At 40.9% G+C, this 25,324-nt stretch overlaps 1 protein-coding gene across 1 annotated transcript in view; it reads left to right on the top strand.

Annotated features, from left to right (window-relative positions):
• The window catches only part of LOC109407507 (zinc finger protein 423 homolog), a 177,732-nt gene that overhangs the window by 20,012 nt on the left and 132,396 nt on the right, over window positions 1–25,324 (top strand). The window contains exon 2 of the mRNA XM_062856801.1: window positions 1,988–2,128. Within this exon, the coding sequence (XP_062712785.1) occupies window positions 1,988–2,128 (141 nt within the window). The remainder of the gene's footprint in view (window positions 1–1,987; window positions 2,129–25,324) is intronic.

A 25,324-nucleotide genomic window follows, 5' to 3' on the forward strand; every position in this document is an offset into this window, starting at 1 on the left:
TGAAAATGTGATTTTTAACAATGTTAAACTGTTAAGGGCATCCTTCCAGCTCTTGTAACTATGGTGTGACTTTGATATTTGTGGTCGATGTGCCCGCAAAGCTTATTTCGTATCAGCAATTTCTTAAAATTAATCTTAAGAATTGTGCAGTTTTCGTATCATCAGCGGTACAAAATTTTCAGTCAATATTTTTGACGTAAAATATGAATAATTTTGTAACTTAATTGGAGCAATATCGTGACACACATGTATATGCAACTACAGCATACGTTTGCGTTGAGCGAAAATTACTCAAGTTAGATTTATAATAAAATTTTCAGAAACTGTTCAACATTTGGGCAGTGTTCAACAATTAGCGAATTACCCTGCCGTCTAGCTGTAATGATATTGCATAACGGCCATCGAAGCGCTGCTGGTTTGTGGATTTGTCAGTATTACGAATTGTACTGTAATTGTTTTGTTAGTGGGGACTCCTGTTCGATTTGTTCAAGTTTTCACATTTTCCGGGAAATCTGCCGGAGTTGGAATAAAGTGCTATAAAGGCAGCACCAGTGACAAGTGATTGCTTTCTGAAAAGCAAGTTTGGTAGCTATATGGTGCTTGTTTTGCACCCGTGTATTAGCTTATGCTTATGGTTTATATTTGACTAACTTTCCTTTTATTCAGCGTTGACTGCTTCAATTCGATGGTTACACAACAGAAAGCAAATGACTGGAGCTTATAGTGCTGAAAATATTAGTTGGGATATTATTTTTTTTTCAAAAAGCTATGCGTTTTAACTCTCTAATACCCAACCCCGCCTTTAGAGGGGTTCGATCCGTGTTTGGTGTTGATTTATTAGGGTAGTTAATTCCAAAAGTTCTGAATTGGTGCTATTCGACACCGAAACTGCCTGGAGACCAACCGGTATAAACTGAGGTAGGCAACAATCGTAGAAAATACGAGTTTTTCATTTTCACCACCACAATATCTGTTGAAATTATGTTCGCCCGGACATCAAAATAAAAACAAAAATAGTTTTCAAATTTCAATGAGCAAGGTGGTGTAGGGTGACCAGTTTGCTGAATCAAAAGTTTACCCCGGTAATTCGACAATCGTTGTCGAATTAGCGGGGTAATGCGGTAGTTTAAGCATTTTTATATTTTATCTTGCCTGAGCAAAACGTTTATATTTTTAGATGATATTTAGGTCTGTTGATCTATGTCTCAAATTGGTTAAAAACCATTGATTTTTTTTGTTTTGGTCACCTTTCAGATGTCATTGTTTCTTCTTTATTTTAGTTGACATATTTTATGTTTTTCCTCAATCATTCTATTATAGTAAAGTCTAAAATGATTTTCCTAAAAGCCACACGAAAAATAAAATTTTCCATGAAAAAAATAAAAATGTTTTAACAATAATTATAAAATCTCAAAATATTTTCGTCTTCAAAAATCGGTATGCCAAATAAGCTTTCAGAAAAATATAAAAGTGCAGGGATGTTCAAAATAAAATTTAAAAAATCAAAAACCAAAATTCACAAAATCGATGAATAAAAAGAATCATAGAGAATCATCTTCTTAAACATGTTTAAATCGATTTTAGGTGACGAAATATAATATTTAGATCAAAATTTGGGTATTGGAGGGTTAAGATTTTGAACGATTTCAATTGTGTTATCGTAACGTGCACGTATGCCTAAATGCGTAAAACTAAATATTGTATAGAGAAAATTCTGTTAGACGACGACAACTTAACCTCAATACTTATGAGCATAGTTAAGCAAATTAATTATCGTCGAAGCATTAATTATGTCAGTCAGCTTAAAACCTGACAGCATAGGTAGCCATACACTCGGACGTCAACTGTCACCAGGATCAACTAAGATTATACAGCGCCCAATTTATGCTCCTTGTGCGCTGATGTGTTTTAAATATTCAGGCAGGTGCCGGCCTGTAAACGCTGGGTTTACCGCATACTGATACGGAAATTATTTTTCTGATTCCAGACGGCGAGGACGGCGACGAAGCGATGGTGGAAGCTCGTGAATCTGGACTCTTGCAGAGCAGTGATAACAGTGAGAAGGAAAATAATATACCGGAAAATGAAACCGACGAGGAAGAGGATTGCGATGAGCCGGACAATGACGGTGAGTTTGTTGTTAACACCTTCTATCATATACATTAGAGATTTCTCTGCATAATGGTTGACGTATAAAACAATGTAAAGCTCAGTTCTTATTTCTTATTGAGTCTATAAAGTCATTATGGCATATCAGATGGTCAAAAATGGAAAAAGTGACTTGTTCTGAGTAGTTTTGCTATTTGAATGATCATTTCACGATTGACTCAAATATTATTATCAATCTGAATAAGGTATATTCCGTACCGGAGACGAAATACGATAACTATATCTACATGTGTACAGAAGTGACCTTCTTCAAAAACTGTTGTCGTTTTTTGTTGTTTGATTACATTTTATTATAAATCAAGATGAAAAGTTGCTATACATAGTTCGGTTTTGCGTATCTGTTTACCGAGTAGCAAAATTCTATAGTGAACGAGCATTCAGTATTCTTTTTTCGCGTAAGTGCAATTTTATAATTCAAATGTCAGACGCTATTTCTCTCATTCCAAAGAGCATTGGAGTCACACCAGCCAACTGCCACACGTTATGAAGCCTCGGGAGAATAACCCCCTGCAAACGAAAATATTCCATCAAACGTCTGGCGACCTGTTGTATGGCTGGGCTGAGTTATAGAAATATGTAGATACGTATGTTCATGGTCTTTCAACTTGAAGCGCACGGAAAAGTTTCGCCGACAACCGAGCCAAAGGAGAAAACTGAAGCCAACCGATATTGACACACCGAAGAAGATTGGAGGTACTGTCGAAAAGAAAGAAATATCTCGCGAGAATACGTTACCTTCATTGGTGGTTTTGCTATGCTCACAACGATACTTTTTATGTTACCCACCCGCATTCTTTAGCTTGTCGACTTTTTGGTTAGTCATCATAATTGAATAAATTATTGTCTTCTAAACTATTTTAGTGAAAGTTTCCAAGATTCCGTTTTAACGTATCGAATTCAGTAGAATCACTGTTCCCAGTTTCAGCAAACCTATAGAGGACCGACAACCCATTAAGTGCAGGACGAGGCACTAGTGTACTTTCTTCCATGATGTCACCTCAGTTGACACCCCATGGGAGATGAAACTCTGATTAGGAAACTCTCATGGGGTTATCCCCATCGTTGTTTGCGTTAGAGCTTTGCGACCTCACTATATTCGTAGACGTTAGACTGGTTTAAAAAGGAAATATACTTTTGCGAATGTTTTAAACAATTACATAAGTGAGACGTCCCTTTTCAATAATGTGACCAAGGACTGAAAGTCGAGCTTAACTAAATGAAAATAAGGTGTTTGAGAGCAATGGAATATTACCTACCTTGATACCTTGTTGGCTACAACAACTACAAAGTAACTTTATAATAATGGAATTTCCAACGCTGAGCGTATAGTAGAGCATCTTCTTCGTCGTTCTTGTACGATGTTCCTCCAGTTTCGCCGAGCGTGTAGGGATTGCAGACCTTCTTCAACCGCGTGCAGCCACGAAGTCGCCGATCTCTGCGCGATTCCCTGCTGAATATTGTTTTCGCTATTCTTTCTTCCGACATTCGCACTGCGTGTCCAATTCACTGAAGTCTGCCGTATTTTGCCGTCTCACAATATTCGCATCTTTTTACACTTGGTACAACTCGTGATTGATTGTGCAGACGCACAATCCCACTATGGCTTACTAGGCGGCCAAAAATCAGAAAACTGATTAGCTCCGATTTTTATTTCTTCATAGTACTTCGACAGCAAACATTCCAACTTATAGATTTTTCCAAAATATTGGTGCATTATATGCTATGGTTTCGTAAGTATAAATTATCAAAGTTGTGATTTGCAAAAAAAAAAAACAAAATGTTTTAGAAGTAACAATAAGGTTCTTAATCAATGAATTTTGCTAACTCAATGCAAATGCAACCATCTAACCACATCTTTGCAAACTGTCCACATTTTTTTTAGAAAATGCCACTTGGAAAAATAAATAAGTGATAATTTTGCTTTTTGAAATTAGTAAATATAGCCACTACACGGAAAACATAGAATGATGAAATTTAATAAAAGCTTTAGACATCCAATACTTTTTTGCTCCAAGATGTCCCAGGCAAAAGTTGGTGTTGAAGCATTCTTACATTCGTGAAGAGTTTAGCTGCACGTATTGAGTTTCTCATCAATGCGTTTAGACTACTGTGATAATTTGATAATCCACTGACTCATCTCTTTCCAGCGACAATTAACATTAATCAAACCTATTTTATTTATGTATCTGTTTTGCATCCGACGCCCCTGTCATGATCTCAAGCTAGCTTGTATACCTTAGTCGCTGTGAAATCGTGTGCGATATTCGACTGTGATAATAAAGGAATTCGCAATATTTGTACCTCTTTCTTTTATGGCATATTGTATTTTTTCAGTGTATTTTTAGCCATTTTGCCAACTTATTGGCAACTAACCAATCTATTGGAGGGTTACAAACCACACATTGATTTATATGGCCGTAAATGTTCGAACTTCAGCTTCATTATTATAAATATTTTTGGCTTCTGGATTGTATGGAAACCGGCCAAAGTGACTCCATTTTCTAGTTTCCCACCGATGATTGTCCGCAGCACTTTGCGTTCAAAAACTCCGAAAGCTTTTCGTTCTACCTTCTTTATCGTCCAGGTCTCGTGATCATAGAGGGCAACCGTAAGAATCAACGTCTTATATAGAGCGAATTTCGTTTGAGTTACGAGACCTAAACTGGTTACGCTATCCGTAAAAGGCCCTATTTGCAGCCGCAATACGCCTTTTCGCTTCACGGAAAACGTCATTGTCATTATCACAAGTGTTCTAAGGTAAACAAATTCTTCAACAATTTCAAACACATCCCCATCGACCACCTAATCACTAACGCCACTAGGCCTGCTTCTGTCTCTATCCACTATCATGTACTTCGTCTTGGTAGAGTTTGATTCTAATGCAATGTAAAAGTAAATAAACATTTATCTAATTATCATAAAAAATTGCTACCAAAAAATGTTTTTTCAACAAGTATGTTTGAAATGCACATTAGCCCTAATAGGATGTTGGGGTCAATATGACCCAGACAGGCACACTGAACGTGCTCTATGCCATCGTGGTGTGAAAATCCTAATATCTTAGGAGGGTTAAAAAGTATCGAAACAATGTTATAAAGAAATAACTATATTATGTTATAAAGAAATTACTATATTATCATTGTTATTCTTTATAACAATGTTATAAAGAAATAAATATATTATATTATTCTGCTATTCTGCTATTCTGCTATATATAATATATTATATTATTATATTATAAATAACTAAGGACTGTATCGTTAATTATGAGTACACCTTTGAGGCTCTGTATTAAAAAGACTATGCCTTATTTTGACAACTGCTATGTGTCTATGTGTTACTAACATTGTAAACAAACGATAACCTTCATTAAAATTTAAAGTTTTTCCTCAAGTGGAACAATGCGAGGATTTACGAAGGAGAAGCGAAAATCGATTGTGACCAGGGACTGCAATGAAAAATGATCATCGCTAAGAAAATTAGCAAAAAAAAAAAAATAATGTGTTAGGGTTTTTGTTGTCCAAAATGCTATCAAACGATTCGGTATGCATAACACACTGAAAAACTTACCCGGACGCGGCAAAAAAACAGGTGCGTCCAAGTCAAATTTGGACAGCAAAATTTTCAAAATCGTTGAAGAAAATAGGAGGTATCCATTAGAGATTACGCAAAAAAGTGCGGAACGACTGTTGGTATGGTTCAACGTGCCAAGGAGCGTAATTCCCTTAAGACCTACCCAAAACAGAAATGTCCAAAACGCAGTCAAATTCTAGCGGATTATATGAAAACTCGGGCTTGAAAACTGTACGACGATGTTTTGAGCAAAAATTCCATGTGCATAATCATGGATAATGAAACGTATGTCAAATTGAACTACAAGGCACTTCCAGGGGCACAGTTTTTCACTGTGAAGTGTGGCACGGATGTTACGAAGTAGGAGAAATCGATTTTTTGCGAAAAAATTGGGAAAATGTGTTGGTTTGGCAAGCAATTTGTCAATGTGGTATGAAATCGTCACCTATCTTGAACTTCTCAAGTATGAACGTCGAAATATACCGGACGGATGTCCCCAGAAACTTATTCTGACACTTATCAGAAAGCACAAAGGTCCTACATCATTTTGGCCGGATTTGACATCCTGCCACTATGCGCGTGACACCTTTGACAGGTATGAAGAAAACAATGGTCAATTTGTGGAAAGGGCAATGAATCCTCTAAATCGCCCGCAAATAAGGCCCGTTGAGAAATAGTTAACTTTGATGAAAGGGAAACTACGGATAAAGGATAGAGGAGCAGAGGACGTCACAAAATTCAAGAAAAACTGGGTCAGCGTAAGCAAAACCATCGTCGGAACGGTTGTCCAAAACCTTATGAAGAACACCAAGAAGAAAGTTTCGATACAGTCCTTAATAACTAAATTAATGGTCCGCGAACGAATATGGAAGTCCACAAAAATCTACATTGGTCTTTGAATGTCATTCAAGGCCTTTTGGTTATGCCGTGCATGGTGTGCTTTCAATAATTGAGGGGTTTTAGAAATTTAACTTCTTCTTCTTCTTTATGGCTCTACGTCCCCACTGGGACTTGGCCTGCCTTGCACTTCCACAGTTATTAATTGAAAGGCTTCCTTTGCCTGCCATTACATGAATTTGTATATTGTGAGGCAAGCACAATGATACACTATGCCCAGGGAGTCGGGAAAATTTTCCCGACCAGAACGGGAATCGAACCCGCCGTCTCCGGATTGGCGATCCATAGCCTTAACCACTAGGCTAACTGGAGACCCAGGATTTAACTAATAAGTTTTTAATAGTCTATTTTACGAAACGACAACAGTGTTGATATTGATATTAACACTCACGGGCTTGAGCGCAACCTCCTGTCAAATTTTCATTCATGAAATGAGCGATCAGTTGATCCGAAACGTCTCGTAAAATGGCTCATAGGATAGTTTCAAGAGCATCAAATTACAAGGGCATTGCATACTTTTAGGCGTTTTATCTGTGCATAAGGATTTCTTCTCCAATTTACAAAATGGATTCCAATTTGTAAAAACACTCTTCACTAAGACATCCATGCCCAGATTTAGACTCTACTATGATTCATCTACCGAGAAAGGCGGTCGTGATGATCAAATGTTTCTTCAAAGGTGTTTAATGGGCAATATGATAATTTCATATTGCAATATTTCATTTCAATCATCGCCGACAACTTGATCGGAGTTGCAGAATAGCAGCTAGTAGCAGCCAAATTTGATATTAATGACTCCCAGGGATCCTAAACAAAGACATAGAAGTAGTCCCGAAGCAAAACTTTTTTTGTATGGAACGGTTTATATGGAGAAAATTTGATTTTTTAATGTAGCATCATTCAATAGTTTTACAATCAGCCTTTCTGCGTCTGATATATCCTTCGAAAGATTTACACACAACCTTTAAGAAACTGCTATAAAAATTTTCTGCTTTTTCATTTAAGTCGAAGATATGCGAAGTTGAACATTCCATTCATTTTATCAAAAATTGCCAATGGTCTCATTCAACTGCCAATATCTCGATAAGTATATGGATTAGCAAACTAATATTCTGTGGTTTACTTGTCCAAGTGCTCTACTTTTAACTACCGAACCTAAATCTAAAATTGAATAAAGTCAACTTTTGATTTTTGGCCACCTGAATACCCATAGTGCGGTCGGGGGGTTTATTTTATTTCGCGTACTTACAAGCCACATTGGACAAACTGTTAAACTGAGAATGATAGAACTATTGATTAACTCGGCGGCACGTACATTAGTTTTGCATTATGTTTCACTGTTGCCATTGAAAACGAGATCCGGCTTATGTAAGTGTTGGGTTGAGGTCAGAAAACTAGGATATTCTAGGAGAGATTTGCAGTCCATTTCACCTAAACGAGTTTCATACCCAGACATTTTGTGCTTGTAATCGGCTTCCACGGCCGTAAAAATACCGTTACCGTCAGAATAAACAGTTCTACTGTCGGACCACACTCATTTATGCATACAGCCCACCTTGCCTGTAAAAATCTTTTTCCAATGTCACTCCTAATAAGAATAAAAAAAAAAACAAAACAAATACATAGTGCTTATAAGCTTTCAGTAAATCTCTATTGAATTTGGAAGCGTTTGGTACGAGAAGTCCACGCTTTTATCATTCCTCTCGATTTTAAGGTGTAGAATGTATTTAACACTCTACATACATCACATGGTTGCTCAAGAGCACCATCGATTTCCGACGACTGAGGGACAAACGGAATTAGGCTGATACAAATTTAATTTTGACTTTTTGTCTCCCCCCCCCCCCCTTCAAAATTTTTTGGCTGGATTTTGCATTTTGAGGGGGCAGATAAAAAATTATTTATAAAAATATCGGACTTTGGTGAAAATTCTTTCACAAATCCGATGAGTTTTAAATCTTTTTCAAATTAAATGCTTTATTATTTTTATCCCCCCCCCCCCTCGACCCGTCAAAGAGTGGTGGGACAAAAAGTGAAATAAATATTTGTAACCGCCTTAGATGGATATGATAAAATTATTTACAGAATATGCTCGTTACCTCATAAAACCTCAAAGCCCAAGGACAAGCTTTTTATTTTTAATCAGCCGATTCTTAGGAACTATGAAATATAAAAAAATGGTGTTCACTCTGATCGATGGGAAGAGTTGTACTTCATGCAAGGCTGATTTTTCTCCTTAAACAAGTGGTGCGATCCCTGGTGCGATCTTTGGCAATATGTTCTACAGCTGCCGTTTGGCTACTATTTCAATAAATAGCTATGTATTCTGGTAGTTCATGTAACTTTTTTTTTCATTTTTATTTATGTGTATTTTAACTTAAATGCTAATTCTACACTAAATTCATGTAACGTGGAATCTATATTTGGCCTTAATTACTTAGCGAAACGTGTTTTTACAAATTGTAATCAATTATGTACATTGGGATAAAAATCTCCACACGCTCCGAAGTCAGTTCTGATAAACGTGAACAAACAAACGTAAATATGAGAACAAGTAAATATACACCGTGAACTGGAACTGGTTCCAGCTGTCAATATTGATGAAATCTAGTTCACGGTGTACATTTCTTATTGTTGTTATTATTGCTATGCACAGTTCCCGTTTGTTCTCGTTGTCGTGACTGGGAGTGCACGTTTATCGGAACGGATTTTTTTGCGTGCATACACAGACACACGCCTAAAAGTATACGATGATCTTGTAATAATTTGTTGGCTAAAAGTACGATCCGTGTTTAAATTCTAGGTGGGTTAATCACAGGAGTGATACTTTCGAAAGAAGGGCTCTTGTATACCTAACAAATTCTTCGTGCACACTAAACTTTTAAAGTCATCGTATCAGGTCCAAATTGGTTATGATCACGAAATTGGATCTAAGGGAACTGTGTGCCCCAGTCCCACCGGAAGTTTCAGATGCAACTCATGCCATAAAACAACCTCAGCATAGTGTTCTTGCATTGACATGCCATTGCAAGTTGGTAAAAAAATCAGATTTGTTATGAAATGCTAGTTTCATAGATCAGCGTTTCTCAAACAATGGGTCGCAACCCACTGGTGGGTCGCAGGATGATTTCCGGTGGGTCGCGAAAGTTTCAGTTTCCGATAAAGTTTAAGATTTATTGAAATATTCTGAAAGAGATTAGTTCAACTTGTTTCTTGCATTTGTTAGTTTGCAATTGTTAGTTATTTAGGATAAGGAATTTGCAATTAACTTAGAGATACGACTGTGATAGTTGATTCGGGGTAATGGCTTCCAGTCTCTTTCAATTGAAAACGGATTCTTATGTTTTCATCCGACGATTCGGACACATTTATTGTGCCTTCCCAAGAAGAAGGCACAATAAGTTTGTCCGAAACTTCGGATTAAAACATAAGAATCCGTTTTTAATTGAAAGAGACTGGAAGCCATTACCTTGAAATTAACCCTAGTAGGATGTTGGGGTCAACATGACCCAGATGGGCACGTTGATCGTGCTTTACGCCATCGTGGTGCGAATATCCTAACATCTTATGAGGGTTAAAATGTGGACCCACAATGACGATACGAATTTTGTGAGGATCTATCTGACCATCCAGTATTTTTTTACAATTTTGAAAATATTGTTTGATGATTACGCTCTCGCATCCCGATGTGTTAAATTGAAATTTCAGTTTCACACGAGCAGAAAAATACTTGGTTTTGAGAAAAAAATCAGATAATGCAGTGCCAATTAATTTCTAAATTAATTATTTTTCTAGAGAAGATTTTTTTTCGGAGTATTGTATTTAATAAGTTGGAATTATTTAATTGTTTTGAACATATAACATACAAAACCATCTCAAATTTCCTAGCACAAAGAGTTTACTGAAACTGACTGCATAAGTGTTTAAACATTGTTTTGACCTTATTCAGATAACGAATTGAGCTCTGTAGTTTTCCAATATAAGAAAACTTCTAAGAATAAATGTGTCACTACCCTTAATTATATGTTTTTGAAAGAAACTAATATAATAATTAAAGTGATAAATGTTTTTATTGGCAAAATCAGTTCAGATTTTTAAGAATGACAAATGGTGTGAAAATACTTCCAGGTGGGTCGCCAAATTCTTAATCAGTCTAAAGTGGGTCGCGAGCATGAAAAGTTTGAGAACCCCTGTCATAGATGAATCGCCAAAACATTGTACCAGGGAACACTTATTTCCGGTGCAGAAACAAGTTCAAGCATGACCTTCCGGTTTGACAACTACCCTTACATGATGTACAACTCTTCCCATCGATCCAATAAGCAATTGAATAAGCCGTATTTCTGTTTCAGATCTGCATTCGGCTTGCTTACTGCCGTATCATAGCAGCTCGACTGCTAACTGCCCTATATTAAAATCTGTATGTAAAATCTGACAGCAGTTTCGTAGCATTTCAAATGCACGATATGTTTTAGTCAACAGGCATCATAACTGCTACTTTATTGCCATGAAACTGCTAATAGAGATGAGTGATGCTAAAACCACAACACATTTCCACTTTCTAACGGCTGTAGAAGCCATCATCATTCGCATGTTCAGTCAATCATAGGTAACAACGAATTAAATCAATGGGAAAACATGCATTGGAAAATTAATTCCATGGTTGGTTTTCCATGGTCGATTTTATTATCAGCACCTGCCGAGCTCATAGAATAACGAAGCAACTGCCGGTATTATACTCATGCCTTGAATGGATCAAAAATCCAACGCGCTTTATCTGATCATATATAGCTTACCCCGTAGCGCGGTTCAGCACCATCGTCAACCCGAGGATCGAGGGATCGAATCCCAATATGGCCCAAAGCAGCAAAAAATCTGCAATAGCAGCTCAGGACGTGCCCCAAGCCTCAAAGGTTCCACAAAAGAAAAAAGAAGAGAAAGGGAAGCCGTAAAATAGTCAGGATAAATATTTGTTAGTGCTGAATTAATGCCATTTTAACTGCTTACTGGTTACCTGGGTGATCATAGTGAAAACCACTTATTTTTATATTTTATAATTCCTGAGTATCAGCTGGTTGAAAATTAAAAGTTTGTCCTGGGGCTTTGAGGGTTAATCCAACTACTGATTACTTATTTCAATAGTGAAAAAAATAATCAAAATCCTATTGACCATTGAAGAGAATTGTCAGACAAAAGAGGCACAAAACAAGCAACAAAAAGGTGCGACGATTACTCTTTATCCCTACTGGTAACAGATAATGACATGATCTCGAATTTTTTTGTTGCAGACAAAACGGAAGCTGAATTTGTTGCGTACTTTTCAACTCGTGAATAATCAATTATTGCTAACCCAAAGTCGAAACTGTTTGATGATAGAGCTTCACCAAAGTTGCATTGTTTACCGACTGGAAGTTACCGTTCGAAAATCGCAATGCAAGGCTTAAAAATCTCTAAACTCGTGGTGTACGATGTTAATCCCATTATTTTCAAGTTGGGACAAACTTATGTCGCATGGGTTTGTTTGTCGCAAGAAATACAGGTTGCGACATTGTCATTATTGTTGCGCGATGGTTGAATTTTGATTCACTGCTATTGACAACTATTTTTTTCAAAAGATTTTGAAAATTTAAGCCAATTAGCAATGACTTTCAATTGAGCACCGTTTGTCAGAAACGCTTTTTTGGCAAAGAAAAAAGGTTAAATTTAATTACTATGTAAAAATTGTTCTATTCCTTGAAGTCTTCGCTGCGGCATATGATGTACGGTTGTTCTGGTCGTTAGATAAGATAAGGAGGAAATTACGCTCTCTAGTCATCTTTATTCATGAAATACCTACTGTGAAATTATGAATGATTTTTCCATGTGAAAGATTTCCTAGTTTTAAATTGATAACCGTGCTATCAATAGGAACAGTGAAACTCTCTCCCTAAACTGTTCACAGAGAATATTTGATTGTATCGGAATATTTCGACTTGTTGAACAGTTGATCGCATAGTTGATGGTCACAGAGCATTCTATATTTTATTTACGATTGATATACAAAAATAACTGTTTAGTCACATGCTAAGCTTCAGTTTGCAAGAATCGCGTTTGGATGACGGTTTTTCTCCAGGGAAATCGACCCAGCTTTACTGTCCTGACGCGCATCGGGTCGAGAGCAATCGAATGTGGGCGCCTCGTGCTTCAAGTTTCCTACCACCCTCTTTTTTGCACCGAGCTTTATGAATACATGAGTAGGGGAACAAAGCCCAAAATGCCAAGATGGGGTTAAATGGCCCAACTCATAAAATCATTCCTGAATGGGACTTGATCATTGCTACAGGTAAATGGTGTCAAGATATGTTTGCATCAAACATTCTTCTAGAGGCTAGGCCACCAAACCCACGAAAAGTCCTTTGATTTCCCAATGAAAATTGGCAACTTCCGGTTTTTGTGCTTTCAATTAAGGTTTTCTGGCGATTTTATTACCAGCCAAGTGTTTCCAACGAGATTGAGGCACACATGGAGACGCATGGTTGTTGATGTCTAAGCTTTCCATGTTAGGGGTCATTCAAATATTACGATCATCGTTTTGCGGGGAGAGGGGTAACACTCCATTTATTGAGTGTACGAAAAAAGCGGGACAGAGGGGGGAAAAGGAGTCGGAAATGCCCGAAAACTGATGGACGTAATTTTTGAATGTTTTCATGAAGTGGCATCTTACCCCATGGCAGATGGTCGTTTTGCACCACTTCCGTTTTACGAATCAGTTTTTAAAATCGCTGAAAATCGATGAAAATGCAATAGTTTTGTGAATATTTTTGCTGAAGTATCGAGCAAATATTGTCTAGTTGCTGTTACCACTTTGGAAGCCTAACAAATGAGGCTAATTATTATTGAAAACGATGGAAGTTTGAAAAATGGCATTTTACCCCATTTGACCCTACGTGTGAGAGCCTATTCTGCAGTGTATAGGACCCATCATTTATGTGCTTCGCCACCGCTGCTCGATATGGTTGAGGCGCTTTTTTCCGTCAGTCTCTTTTCACTATCGGGCTGCTGTTGTTATACATTTTTGATATTTTCACTCTAAAACATAGTTCACTCTGGGACCGCTGGGACCATCAGAAGAATGCGGTGAGAGTCACTACAAACAGTACGGCGCGGGTGATAGCAACAGTAGAGCAGAATTATATGGAGATGATTTTAGATATAAATATATTGAGCTGGAACAATCTTTTTCCCCGATCGCCTCGGTGTTCCGGTCTCACATTCCTATTTATATGGTAGGTTTTTCTCACACTTTCTATCTTGTGCAGTTGGGGTTATTCTTTATTAGGACGAGAACGGGATCCAGCATCCACACAGGAAGGAAGAAATCCGAAGTCGGATCGGAGTAGAGACACGGGTGGCCTGGCCATTGAGTTCTACAGCTTTCTCATAGTTTGTGTATTCATTCAGGGAATTGATGTTTCTCAAAGTAAGAATTATATTGTTGAGAGCTCTAGTGCCCAGCAGTCGATTGAAGAACGTTCGGGGTGCTGTTAGCCGAGAGTTATAAAACAAGTTTGGAAGTTTTCAAACTCTCCATGCTTTGTGGGTTCGCATTGGGCGGCGGTGATTTCAAACTGCATAGGACATTCGGTTTGCTCTGCATGGGAACCTATGCCATGATGATGGGTGAAGTATGAAAGAAGTGACCCTGCTTGTCGGTTATGTTGAACGATAGTATTAAATAGGATCAAATTTGATATTCATATCATATCTTCTGCATCTGGTTGAAGCTATGTACATTTTATTATTATCGTGATTTGAAATGATTTAATTTTATGGGCAAAACTACTAATCAATAAACATGGATTTCTGAATTATGACTTATTTTCTATTTTCTTGATCAATCAATCATTATTCTTGCATAACCGTGCTCTTGCCTCATATATTTATTCACCGAATATATTCATTATTGTTATCCTTTGGCTTTATTTCTTTTTTTATGTTTTCGACCGACTCTAAAGTATCTAGTTTAGTCGAATTTATTTCAAATACTTTCCCATAGTATAATACCAATGTGTCACATTTCTGCACCCGCGTGATCAGCTGGCGAGAGAAATTCGCATAAATGTCGATAAATTGCGCATCTGAAATCCCTAATCAATGTGTGTTGTGTATGTCTGCATGAATTAGCGCGATTCCTGGGACCCAGTTTGAGTATTTGGCATAACTCACTCGAGCTAGAATCGAACCCCTGGGGTAGCATGGCACCCCCAAGCCACATAAAACATCGTTTGTATGTGCAGCAGGACCAACAACATCAACGGTAGAACAGCATGACTGTCGGTAACGGTCTCTTGTCGTGTGTACACGTACATTTGGTGCTTTTGCTGCCGCCGATGTTGAATGCACTTGGCATGTGGTTCAGCATGAGGACGTTATATATTTGAATATGCTTATACACACAAACACACACACCTCATCTGCGGGAATGCTGCTGCACAAACGAGAATGACCACCTCTTACGATTCACTGTGATGACGACGTCGACAGCAAGCAAAGCCATGCATTCAGTGCCGTGTGATAGTGGCGTTTACGACTGATTCGGAACGAAAATGTGTTGATGCTGTACTCTTCAATGCTAATACCTACTGCACAAACGCCCAACAGCGCACGCCGGTGAAAAGTGAAAGGGGTGGTCCCATGGGAATAAATAAATATATATTTTGATATTAATATATGTAAAAAGCAATTGCCACTAATTAGCATTCATGTGGTTGTCATTTTGTGCATTCCCTTGGGAATATATTATGAATAAATAGTTAGAAATGTGAGTTTGGTACACTAAGCAACTGCATTGATGATGGCAATAAAAACGAGCAGTAGGTGTTGTTAGAGTTAGGTGACCTGGTTACATTGAAAATTTTGTTTATTGGAATCAGGATCATTCTCACCAAAGTGTGCCAGTTGCCCTAATGTTGTATTATACTTCTTAATGTCATCATGATCTGTCAAGTAGTAACAGCGATATCCATAAAATAGACTTATCTATGACAGGGGTTTTCAGACCCTTTGGTTCGCGGTGCACTTTTTGGAAATAAATCTCTAAGCGGTGCACCTGGTCATTATTGTCCAAAGAGTGCAATATGGAATTTGTTAAAAAAGTTGTCGTATTTTCCAAAGCAACTCTCAAGTCCATGCATTCATTTTTTAATAGATGTGATTGGGATATTGACTTGCATTTTGTTCTTATTACATGTTGGATTTTCGTTCGATTGACACAGTTGTTCGACATAGATATTTTTCTTGCTGGGAACTTTTTTTCCTGGAAATTTGTGCTGATTGTGAAATTCTTGCCACATTAAAAAGTTTTTGGCGGGTTCTTACAACTTCGACGTACTCCTGCTTGGCCTCAGTATGATTACTTTTGTTTTTTTTTTTCTATAAAATCTATGCCAAATACCCCTACAAGACCCTTGGAAGCTACACTTTCAGAACTTTTGCATATTTCTGACTAGGTATTTGATATTTTTTTTCATGGTTTTCTGGTCGAATCACGAGATCCGAAGAAGATTAATTTGCAATCCTAAACTCATTTTTAATAGAATTCCTGGAAAACTGATTGAAATCATTCATAGATTCCTTTCCAGGTCCTATGCAATACCGTCTACCCCCGTTGGTTTGAACACTTTTTAATTTGACACCCGGTACTCTGCACATCGTTCAAACAAGAATGGTTGAAACATCCTTCTGCTTACGGAACCGGGTGAACCGAAACGCCGAATTTAATCAAAACAGCAAAAAAGGTTACCAGCAAAGTGCCAACAGGTCTACCAGTAGTTCCAATTGAAAACGAATCCCGTTGGTTTGCATAAGGTTTCGTTCAAACCAACGGGGATAGAACTAAATGGGTTGATTCCAAGATTTTTAGCGAAATTCTTGAAGATACATACCTTGTACGATGAGCTCAAGAAAAAGCGATTCTGTGCTCAATCCACTATTCACCACTTCGCACAACGGGGGCACGACCTCTTCACAGGTAAGTATAGTCTGTTCTCAGTCTCAGACAGCACAGGGAAGTCTATAATTCTTCAAAAACTTTATTCTCACTTTACTAATTACTAATTACTTTATTCACTACTTCCTACTTAACACTACTAATAATTTCAACTGTTTCACCTTCAGTGGGTGGTGGGATGGAAATTCTCAATTTGTTGTTCTTCACACGTTCGCTGATGATGACAGTGGTCGATGACGTCGAGTTGTCGCAAAACCAAAAAAGGAGACCGAGCACGCAGTTCATTCGGCCTTTTATAATGGGTTGATCCATTCTGTCACGGTTGACCGGATAGAGCGAGATCGATGAAAACGCAAATTCCCACAGGGCGCCATGATCGAATTCGCAAACGGTTATTGCTATCGGTCGAGATCTACCCACGTACAGATGGCGCGCGGATACACTTTCGCAGATGCGAACATGCTGGCCCCTTCGGAAATCGTATTTCTGACAGTCGCTTGTCGATGAATCGATGACGTCGGTGCTCGGTGTTCGCTGTCACTGCATGTTTTCCTTCTTCGTCTTGGTTGTTCTCGATGATCGACGACGATGACGATGAGATTCATCAGCGGTTGCAGAATGTAAACATGGAAAAGAAGACCCGGTAGAGGGTTTCGAAAATTTTGAGAAATTTGGACAGGTTCTTACCTTGTCCCTTAATTCAAAGGGCCTTGTATTTATTTTTAGGTGATTCAACACTGGAACCATCAGTACGATGACGACGATTGCCAGGATCTTCTGCAGTACGACGAAAATGATTTGAAATGGAAATCGGCTGCTGTTGTTGTTTACTTTTGGTCACGACGACGACGATTTCATCGATGTGGTTGCTGATGGCGATTCGTTTGCTACTGCTGGTTGGTTGCTGAATGTTTCTTGCGTGGGTGGAATTGGCAGCAGACAAATTTTGGAAACCGGACGAATGAAGCGACCAGTAGGAGTTTGCACGGATACTACCCGTACGATGCCATCGGTTCCAGGATGAATTTCGACGATTCTGGCCGTCGGCCAAGCCATAGGAGGAGTGTTTTCGTCCTTGATGAGGACTAATTGGTTCAATTTGATGGCAATTGGTGGATTGCACCATTTAGTGCGAGGCTGGAGTGACGACAAATACTCGGAGTGCCATCGTTTCCAGATCAGTTGCAGCATTTTTTGAACTTGTTCCCACTGCCGCAGTCTATTTGATGGGAGAGTTGCGAAGTCGGTATCCGGAATTGCCTTCAATGCAGAACCAACCAGAAAGTGCCCGGGTGTCAGTGTTTCAAAGTCGGTCGGATCGTCGCTGAGTGCAGTTAGAGGACGAGAATTGAGGCAGCACTCGATTTGTGCCAGCAATGTCTCCATATCGTCTTCCGCTAGGGTGTGGGTGCCCAGTACCCTAACGAAATGCTTTTGGGCGGAATGAATCGCGGCTTCCCAAAGCCCACCGAAATGTGATGCCTTCGGGGGATTGAAATGCCAGCGGATCCTGTGGCTGGCGCATTCTTCTGCAACAGCTTGCTGATGTTCCTTACTGCGAACCAGTTTTCGCAGTTCGTTGGCTGCTCCGATGAAGTTGCGACCGTTGTCGCTATAGATATCGCTGCATAAGCCTCGGCGAGAAACAAAGCGACGTAGGGCTTGAAGAAACTTGACGGTACTCAAGTCGATGACCAATTCGAGATGTACGGCGCGGGTAACGAAGCAAACGAAAACGGCCACGTATGCCTTGCGTGGTGCTGCTCGTCGGTGAATGCGCTGTAGAGAAATCGGTCCCCAGTAATCCACACCAGTTACGGAGAAAGGGCGCGCAGCCGTTACTCGCGAAGCGGGGAGTTCAGCCATGAATTGCTCTAGAAGTTGTGGCCGAGCTTTCACACATTCGATGCAGTTACGAACAGTTGTTCTGGCCAAGTTCCTGGCCCCTGTGATCCAGTACCGTAAGCGCAAAATGGATACCAGTAGCTGAGGAGCCGCGTGAAGATGCTTCTTGTGTTGTGATCGTACCAGAAGTTTGGATAGAGAATGAGAAGCGGGGAGGATGATCTGATGTTTGCTGTCATACGGTTGCGGTGCTTGATTGAGCCGGCCCCCAATGCGAATCAGCTGATCATCGGAGATGAATGGGTGAAACCAACGTAAGCGAGACTTTGGTGTAACATGCTGGGATTTTTGGAGTTGTTTCCATTCTTCTGCGAATTCTTGTTGCTGCACCAGACGAATTAGAGTTGCTTCAGCTGCGTTCTTTTCCTTCGTTGTTATGTACGTTGATGGTGAATTGGTTGGGTTCCGCCGACAATTTTCGATGAACCGACGACAGTAGGCAGTTACTCTGAGCATTCGGTCGTAGTCAGAGAATCTTTCCGTGAAAAGGTCGATGAAAGTTGGGTCCGACGATGCTGTACATACTGCTGTTTTTCGTTTCTCTGCTTCCAATAATACCTCAGTGCTAGAAGTGATGTCGATATTCCCAGTTGGCCATGACGTTTGCGGTAGTTGTAGCCATTCAGGTCCTTGCCACCAAAGTTGATTTTCGAGGATATTTTCCGCAGAGATTCCGCGGGAAAGTAGGTCCGCTGGATTTTCATGGCCGGCAACGTGTTTCCAGGAACAGTTCTGTGTTGATTGTTGTATTTTGGACACACGGTTTGCAACAAATGTGGTCCAGGTAGAAGGTATAGCATTCAGCCAGTTCAGTACCGTTGTTGAATCTACCCAGAAGAACGTCGGCCCTTGAAGTTCGAGAGATTGCGAGACCTTCTGATAGAGTTCAGCTGAGAGAAGTGCACCACAAAGTTCTAGCCGAGGGATGCTTTGTTGTTTGAGGGGAGCCACTTTAGACCTTGCAGTCAGAAGGGCCACCTTGAAGTCTCCAGAGGAATCTGCCGTTCGAATGTAACAGCATGCGCCGTACGCGTGTTGTGAGGCATCCGAAAAGAAATGGTACTGAACGAACGCAGGTTTCGCAGTCAATAGATAACGATCAATACGCAAACTGTTGAGAAGTGGTAGCTCTGCCATATAGTTGCTCCAACGCTCCTTCATCGGTGTTGGAAGTTCTTCGTCCCAGCTCCAGCTTTTGCCATTTTCATCCTTCAGAGTCCAGAGCGCCTGCATGAAGATTTTAGCGGAAATCACAACAGGACCCAGCAGTCCCAGGGGGTCGAAGAGACGCGCTATTTGTGACAGGGCGATCCGCTTGGTCAGAGGAGCCGCAGACGAGTCCGGTGGAAATTCGATTTTGTATTTTAGCAGATCCGAAGCTGGCTCCCAATGCAACCCAAGAGATTTTATGCTTTGGTTGCGATCGAGGTCGAAAGAGGTTTGTAGAGCTCGGTTGTCTGGCGAAAGTCCTTCAAGGACAGCTTCCTCGTTAGATGCCCATTTGCGCAGCTCAAACCCGCCCTTGGAGAGAAGATCATCCAGTTGCCGTCGAAGTCTCGTAGCTTGTTCGATGCTGTTTGCTCCCGAAAGAAGGTCATCTACATAGACATCCTTTCGTAGAACCTCTGCTGCCTCCGGGAAGTTGTCGTGTTCGTCGTCCGCCAGCTGGAGAAGCACTCGAGTGGCGAGAAAGGGTGCACTTGCGGTACCGTAGGTAACCGTTAGTAGCTCATACGTATCTAGTGGAAGATCCGGAGATTTTCGCCAGACGATTCGTTGAAGCGGAGTGTCACGTTCGTCGACGAGTACTTGGCGATACATTTGCTTTGCGTCTGCGATCAGCATAATTTGGCGGATTCTGGAGCGTAAAATGATGGAACGTATGTCTTGCTGTACTGTTGGACCAACCATGAGCGCGTCGTTGAGCGAAGGTCCTTCTGGAGATTTGCACGATGCATCGAACACAACTCGAACTTTTGTAGTGGTGCTGTCTTCTCGGACGACAGCGTGGTGGGGCATGTGGTAGCACAGCATCGGAGGAGATTGATGATCGTATACTTGCTTCATGTGCCCCAATGCAAGGTATTCATCCATGAAGGCGGAATATTGCTGAGAAAGTTCCGGAGTGCGACAAAGACGACTTTCTAGCATACGAAAGCGACGGACAGCTGTGCGACGGTTGTCACCTAGCTGTTTGATGACGTCATCCTTTATAGGTAAGCGAACGATGTACCTTCCCTCTGAGTTCCGTCTTACAGTGTGACGAAAATGATCCTCGCAGGCAGCTTCTTCGACGGAATAGTTTGGAGTGGAGTTGTCTTCTTCAATCGCCCAAAATTTCTCTATGAGGTCATGCAGCTCGGAAATAGTTGCGACGTTGGCGATCACTGGAGACTTCGGAGTACCGTTAGAATTCTTGCCGGAAACTATCCAACCGAGGACAGAGTTGATCAACGTTGGAAGAGCTTCGCCGAGCTGAATCCGACCTGGGACGTTGAAGAGTTCAAAGAATACTTCCGCACCGATGATAATGTCCACCGGGTTTGCTTCGTAGAAGCCTGGATCCGCAAGCTGTACGCCGGGGGGTATGTCCCATGAGGAAGCATCGAAAGAGGCAGACGGAAGATCAATTGTGACCTTTGGAAGTACCAAGAACTCAGCCGGAGTAGAGAAGTCACACACCCTTGAGCGAACAGTGGCGGTGATTTTGTACCTTGCATAGGTTGACGACTGCCCGATCCCTGAGATCGGAATGGAGATTTTTGTTCGCTGCGCTTTGATCAATTGGGAGAACGGCTCGGTAATAAAACAACATTCACTACCCGAATCGAGTAGAGCCCTTGCTGCGTGCTCGATTCCATTCTCGTCGACGAGTTTCACGACTGCGGTGGCTAGTAGTACGCTTCTACGAGTTGGTCCAGCACTGGCATGACTTGAAGGCCCGTGGACAGTGGCTGAAGCGGATGTTCTCGGAGGTTCACGAGGGGCGGAGTGACTTGCTGATGGTGGCTGGGAGGATTCTGGTGTCCTGGAGTTCACAGTGACGAAATTCTCCCCGGGGCAGAGCAGAGAGTGATGACGACCTCGACATTTTCGGCAGGAACTCGAAGAAGGGCAGTCTCGAGCTTGATGTCCTTTCCGTAGACAGTTGCGACAGAGCTGGTGGCGACGAACTTCCTTTTCCTTTGCTTCGACGTCGAGTTTAGAGAACGGCTGGCACATGTAGAGTGGATGATGATCAGAACAGATGACGCATTTCCTGGCAGGTTGGATTTGACTCGCTCCATGACTTGCAATCGGACGTTGAACAGATTTCTTGAACTGCTGAAGGGGCGCTGGAGTGTCGACAGCCTTTCCTCGAATGGTTTGGAGGACAGTTACTCTTCGCTGGATGAACGACGTGAGGGTCCTAAACGTCACAGCCTGCTGCGTGGACGAAAACTCTTCCCAATCTCTCCGTGTTGTGGGGTCAAGGCGGACGCTCAGCATGCGAATGAGGATTAGGTCCCAGTGTTCGGTTTTCTCTCCGAGTTGCTTTAGTACCTTCACGTTTGCCTCGAAGTTTTCGACCAGCGAATGCAAATCAGTTGCAGACTCGCGCTTCAGCGAAGTGAATTCAAAAAGGGCGTCCAAATAAGTCTGCTTCAAGCGTAAAGGGTTTTGATAATGCTCCACTAGCAAATTCCACGCCACAAGGTAATTATTCGCACTGATGGTAATTGATTGAATCAATTTCAGGGCTTCACCAGCGAGGGACGATCGGAGATAATAAAATTTCTGAATATTAGACAACTCGACCGAAGAGTGGACCAGCGAGACGAAAAGGTCGTGGAAATTGAGCCACGTGTCGATGTTTCCATTAAACACCGGGAGCTTCACATCGGGCAATCGCACATGCGACGATGGAACATGGATTTGCGAGCTTGAAGGAGAAGGCGATTGGACGGTGTGGGCGACAGGCGATTTATTAACAGCTAGCAGTCCACCCTTTACACGATAGTATGCGGTTTCAAATTCAGTCCGTTCCTTGATTTGCTCATCGACGGAGGCCTCGTCGATAGATTCGAGCTCGGACTGAGTCTTCTGGATGTCCGTCCAGAGTCTGTTGAGATTTTCGAGGCGTACTGGAACTTCGAAAGTGTCTCGTTCCTCATCGTACTCCTCCACAAACGTCTTTATGAGGTTGAACGAGGCCAGGAGACTCTTAATCTTGTTTCTCAACCCTTTGATTTTCCGTTCCGTGGACATTTTGGTGGGATGACGTGGTCTGCAAAGCGTAAGACCGCGTAGATCACACGGGAAGGGTTATAGATTTTAGGAAATGCAATTACCTTCGAAAAGGCAAGAAAGTGCCTTGTACAATCTAATTCAGCAACAGACTCGGATCCAGAAGGCGATAGAAGTTGCTCCGGATTGTCTCCGGACGGGATGGTCGAAAGCGTAGTAGTAGAAGTAGTTGTAGATCACGTGTAGAAGCGAGGAGCCGGGTCTGCAAATCAAAAGACCGCGTAGCTCAAACGGGAAGAGGTATGAATTGTTGGAAAGCTAATTACCTTGTTAAAGGCAATGCAATGCCTTGTATGATCAATTAATGATGGCGCAGTCCAACGACGACGTGATCCTGGCTGTGTCAACGATGGCGGATCCGACGGAGGGCGATGTGGAAGCAGCAATGGCGGTTGTTCTCACCGCGGGAAGCACCGGAACGGACGGAGTTCGACGGCCGTTAATCCGGCTCGAAGGACCAGATGTACGATGAGCTCAAGAAAAAGCGATTCTGTGCTCAATCCACTATTCACCACTTCGCACAACGGGGGGACGACCTCTTCACAGGTAAGTATAGTCTGTTCTCAGTCTCAGACAGCACAGGGAAGTCTATAATTCTTCAAAAACTTTATTCTCACTTTACTAATTACTAATTACTTTATTCACTACTTCCTACTTAACACTACTAATAATTTCAACTGTTTCACCTTCAGTGGGTGGTGGGATGGAAATTCTCAATTTGTTGTTCTTCACACGTTCGCTGATGATGACAGTGGTCGATGACGTCGAGTTGTCGCAAAACCAAAAAAAGAGACCGAGCACGCAGTTCATTCGGCCTTTTATAATGGGTTGATCCATTCTGTCACGGTTGACCGGATAGAGCGAGATCGATGAAAACGCAAATTCCCACAGGGCGCCATGATCGAATTCGCAAACGGTTATTGCTATCGGTCGAGATCTACCCACGTACAGATGGCGCGCGGATACACTTTCGCAGATGCGAACATACCTTGAAGGATGTTCGATGATGTGAGCATTGATAGTATTGAAAGCAGAATTTTGAAATGAAGGCAGAATTTTGGAACTACCCCGGTGCACTTGTCAAGGCTTCGCGGTGCACGATCTGAAAACCCCTGATCTACGATATGCTCGAACGCACTGTGGTTTGTAGCTTCATTTTAAAGATTTGTACCTTTAGGGTATGCAAATAACTAGCTATAAGTATAAATACTTGCAAATAAAACATAAAAATTTGTATAGGGTAAATAGGTATAATATACTGCAATTTATTGGGTTGCTTGAAGAAGAGGCGTTGTAGATGTTTATTGTTATTCTTGAACTGTGCAATCGATGATAGAACAATAAAGCCTAGGTCCTAAGATGTGTCGAAAAGCTTTGTCGACAATTTTAAAGAGATTCGGCGCCGAACCGATTGATTAGGATAAGCATAGCTTGAAAAAACAACGTTATTGCTGTTATTTTTTACATGTTAAATCAAAAACACCTTCAAACGGTTTGTGTAACATATTTTTTATAAGCGTCGGATATTTTGCTTCGACAAAATCCTTCGAAACAATCCAGGTTACATTTTTATACGATCGGTTACATGGCTTCAGACAAATGTGTTTTTTATTAGAAAAATGTTAAATAACCCAAAAATGTTAATCTGAGAAAAATTCTGTACAAATTTCAATTGCAATGTCCAAAATGAACCAAAAAACCTAAATCTGTGAAAACGATAACATTAACCCGTCTTAATGTAACATATGCAAATCACCAATTTTTCCAAATATACGTTTGATTTGGTTTCCTTACCCCGTCGGTTCATTCTATAGCATTCCCCCCTAACACCAGAGTATAAAACTGAAACACAACCGGAAAATAAGGACAGGTTGGAGCGAACGGTTGTCGAAATTTCCCAAATATCATCAACGGACCCACATACCACCCACACCCGCTTTCAACGGTTAACTGGTCAGGTAGCTTCAGCCATCATATTGTACAGATCCTGGCAAGCGGCAGCAGAACCGAAAGCACCTATGCGACATGATGTCGATGTGCCGTCATAGAGCAAGTGTGGAAACGACCTGTTTATAAATGTCACACATCGTTGATGCTCCCGAAAGGAATAACGGTCATACGTTGCGGAAAAGGAAGATGAAACTCTCGGAGGATACTATGTCAGTGGCGATATGTGTGATGATGGTGCAAGTAGTGGGTAAAAAAGATTATTAGAATATTAATTTTTAATTTGCACAACTTGTGATACTCGACATTTTTGTTCATGATGCTATTTCACGTAGAATGTCAGCATTTTGAGGCAACACCATCCTACTTGCAATACTTCATTACTTGTGTAATATAAGTTGCAACGCAGCACTAAACCCTCTGCATCGTACTTCTAAGACAGATTAATAAACGTAATACTAGGGTGGCCCACACTCTTAAACTATCACACTTGCTTTTCCAGGAGTTCCTTACGGGAATTCTCCAGGAAGTCCTTGAGAGTCTCCCCCAGGATTTTTT

Source organism: Aedes albopictus, chromosome 3 (genome assembly GCF_035046485.1).
Source record: "Aedes albopictus strain Foshan chromosome 3, AalbF5, whole genome shotgun sequence".
Taxonomy (NCBI): domain Eukaryota; kingdom Metazoa; phylum Arthropoda; class Insecta; order Diptera; family Culicidae; genus Aedes; species Aedes albopictus.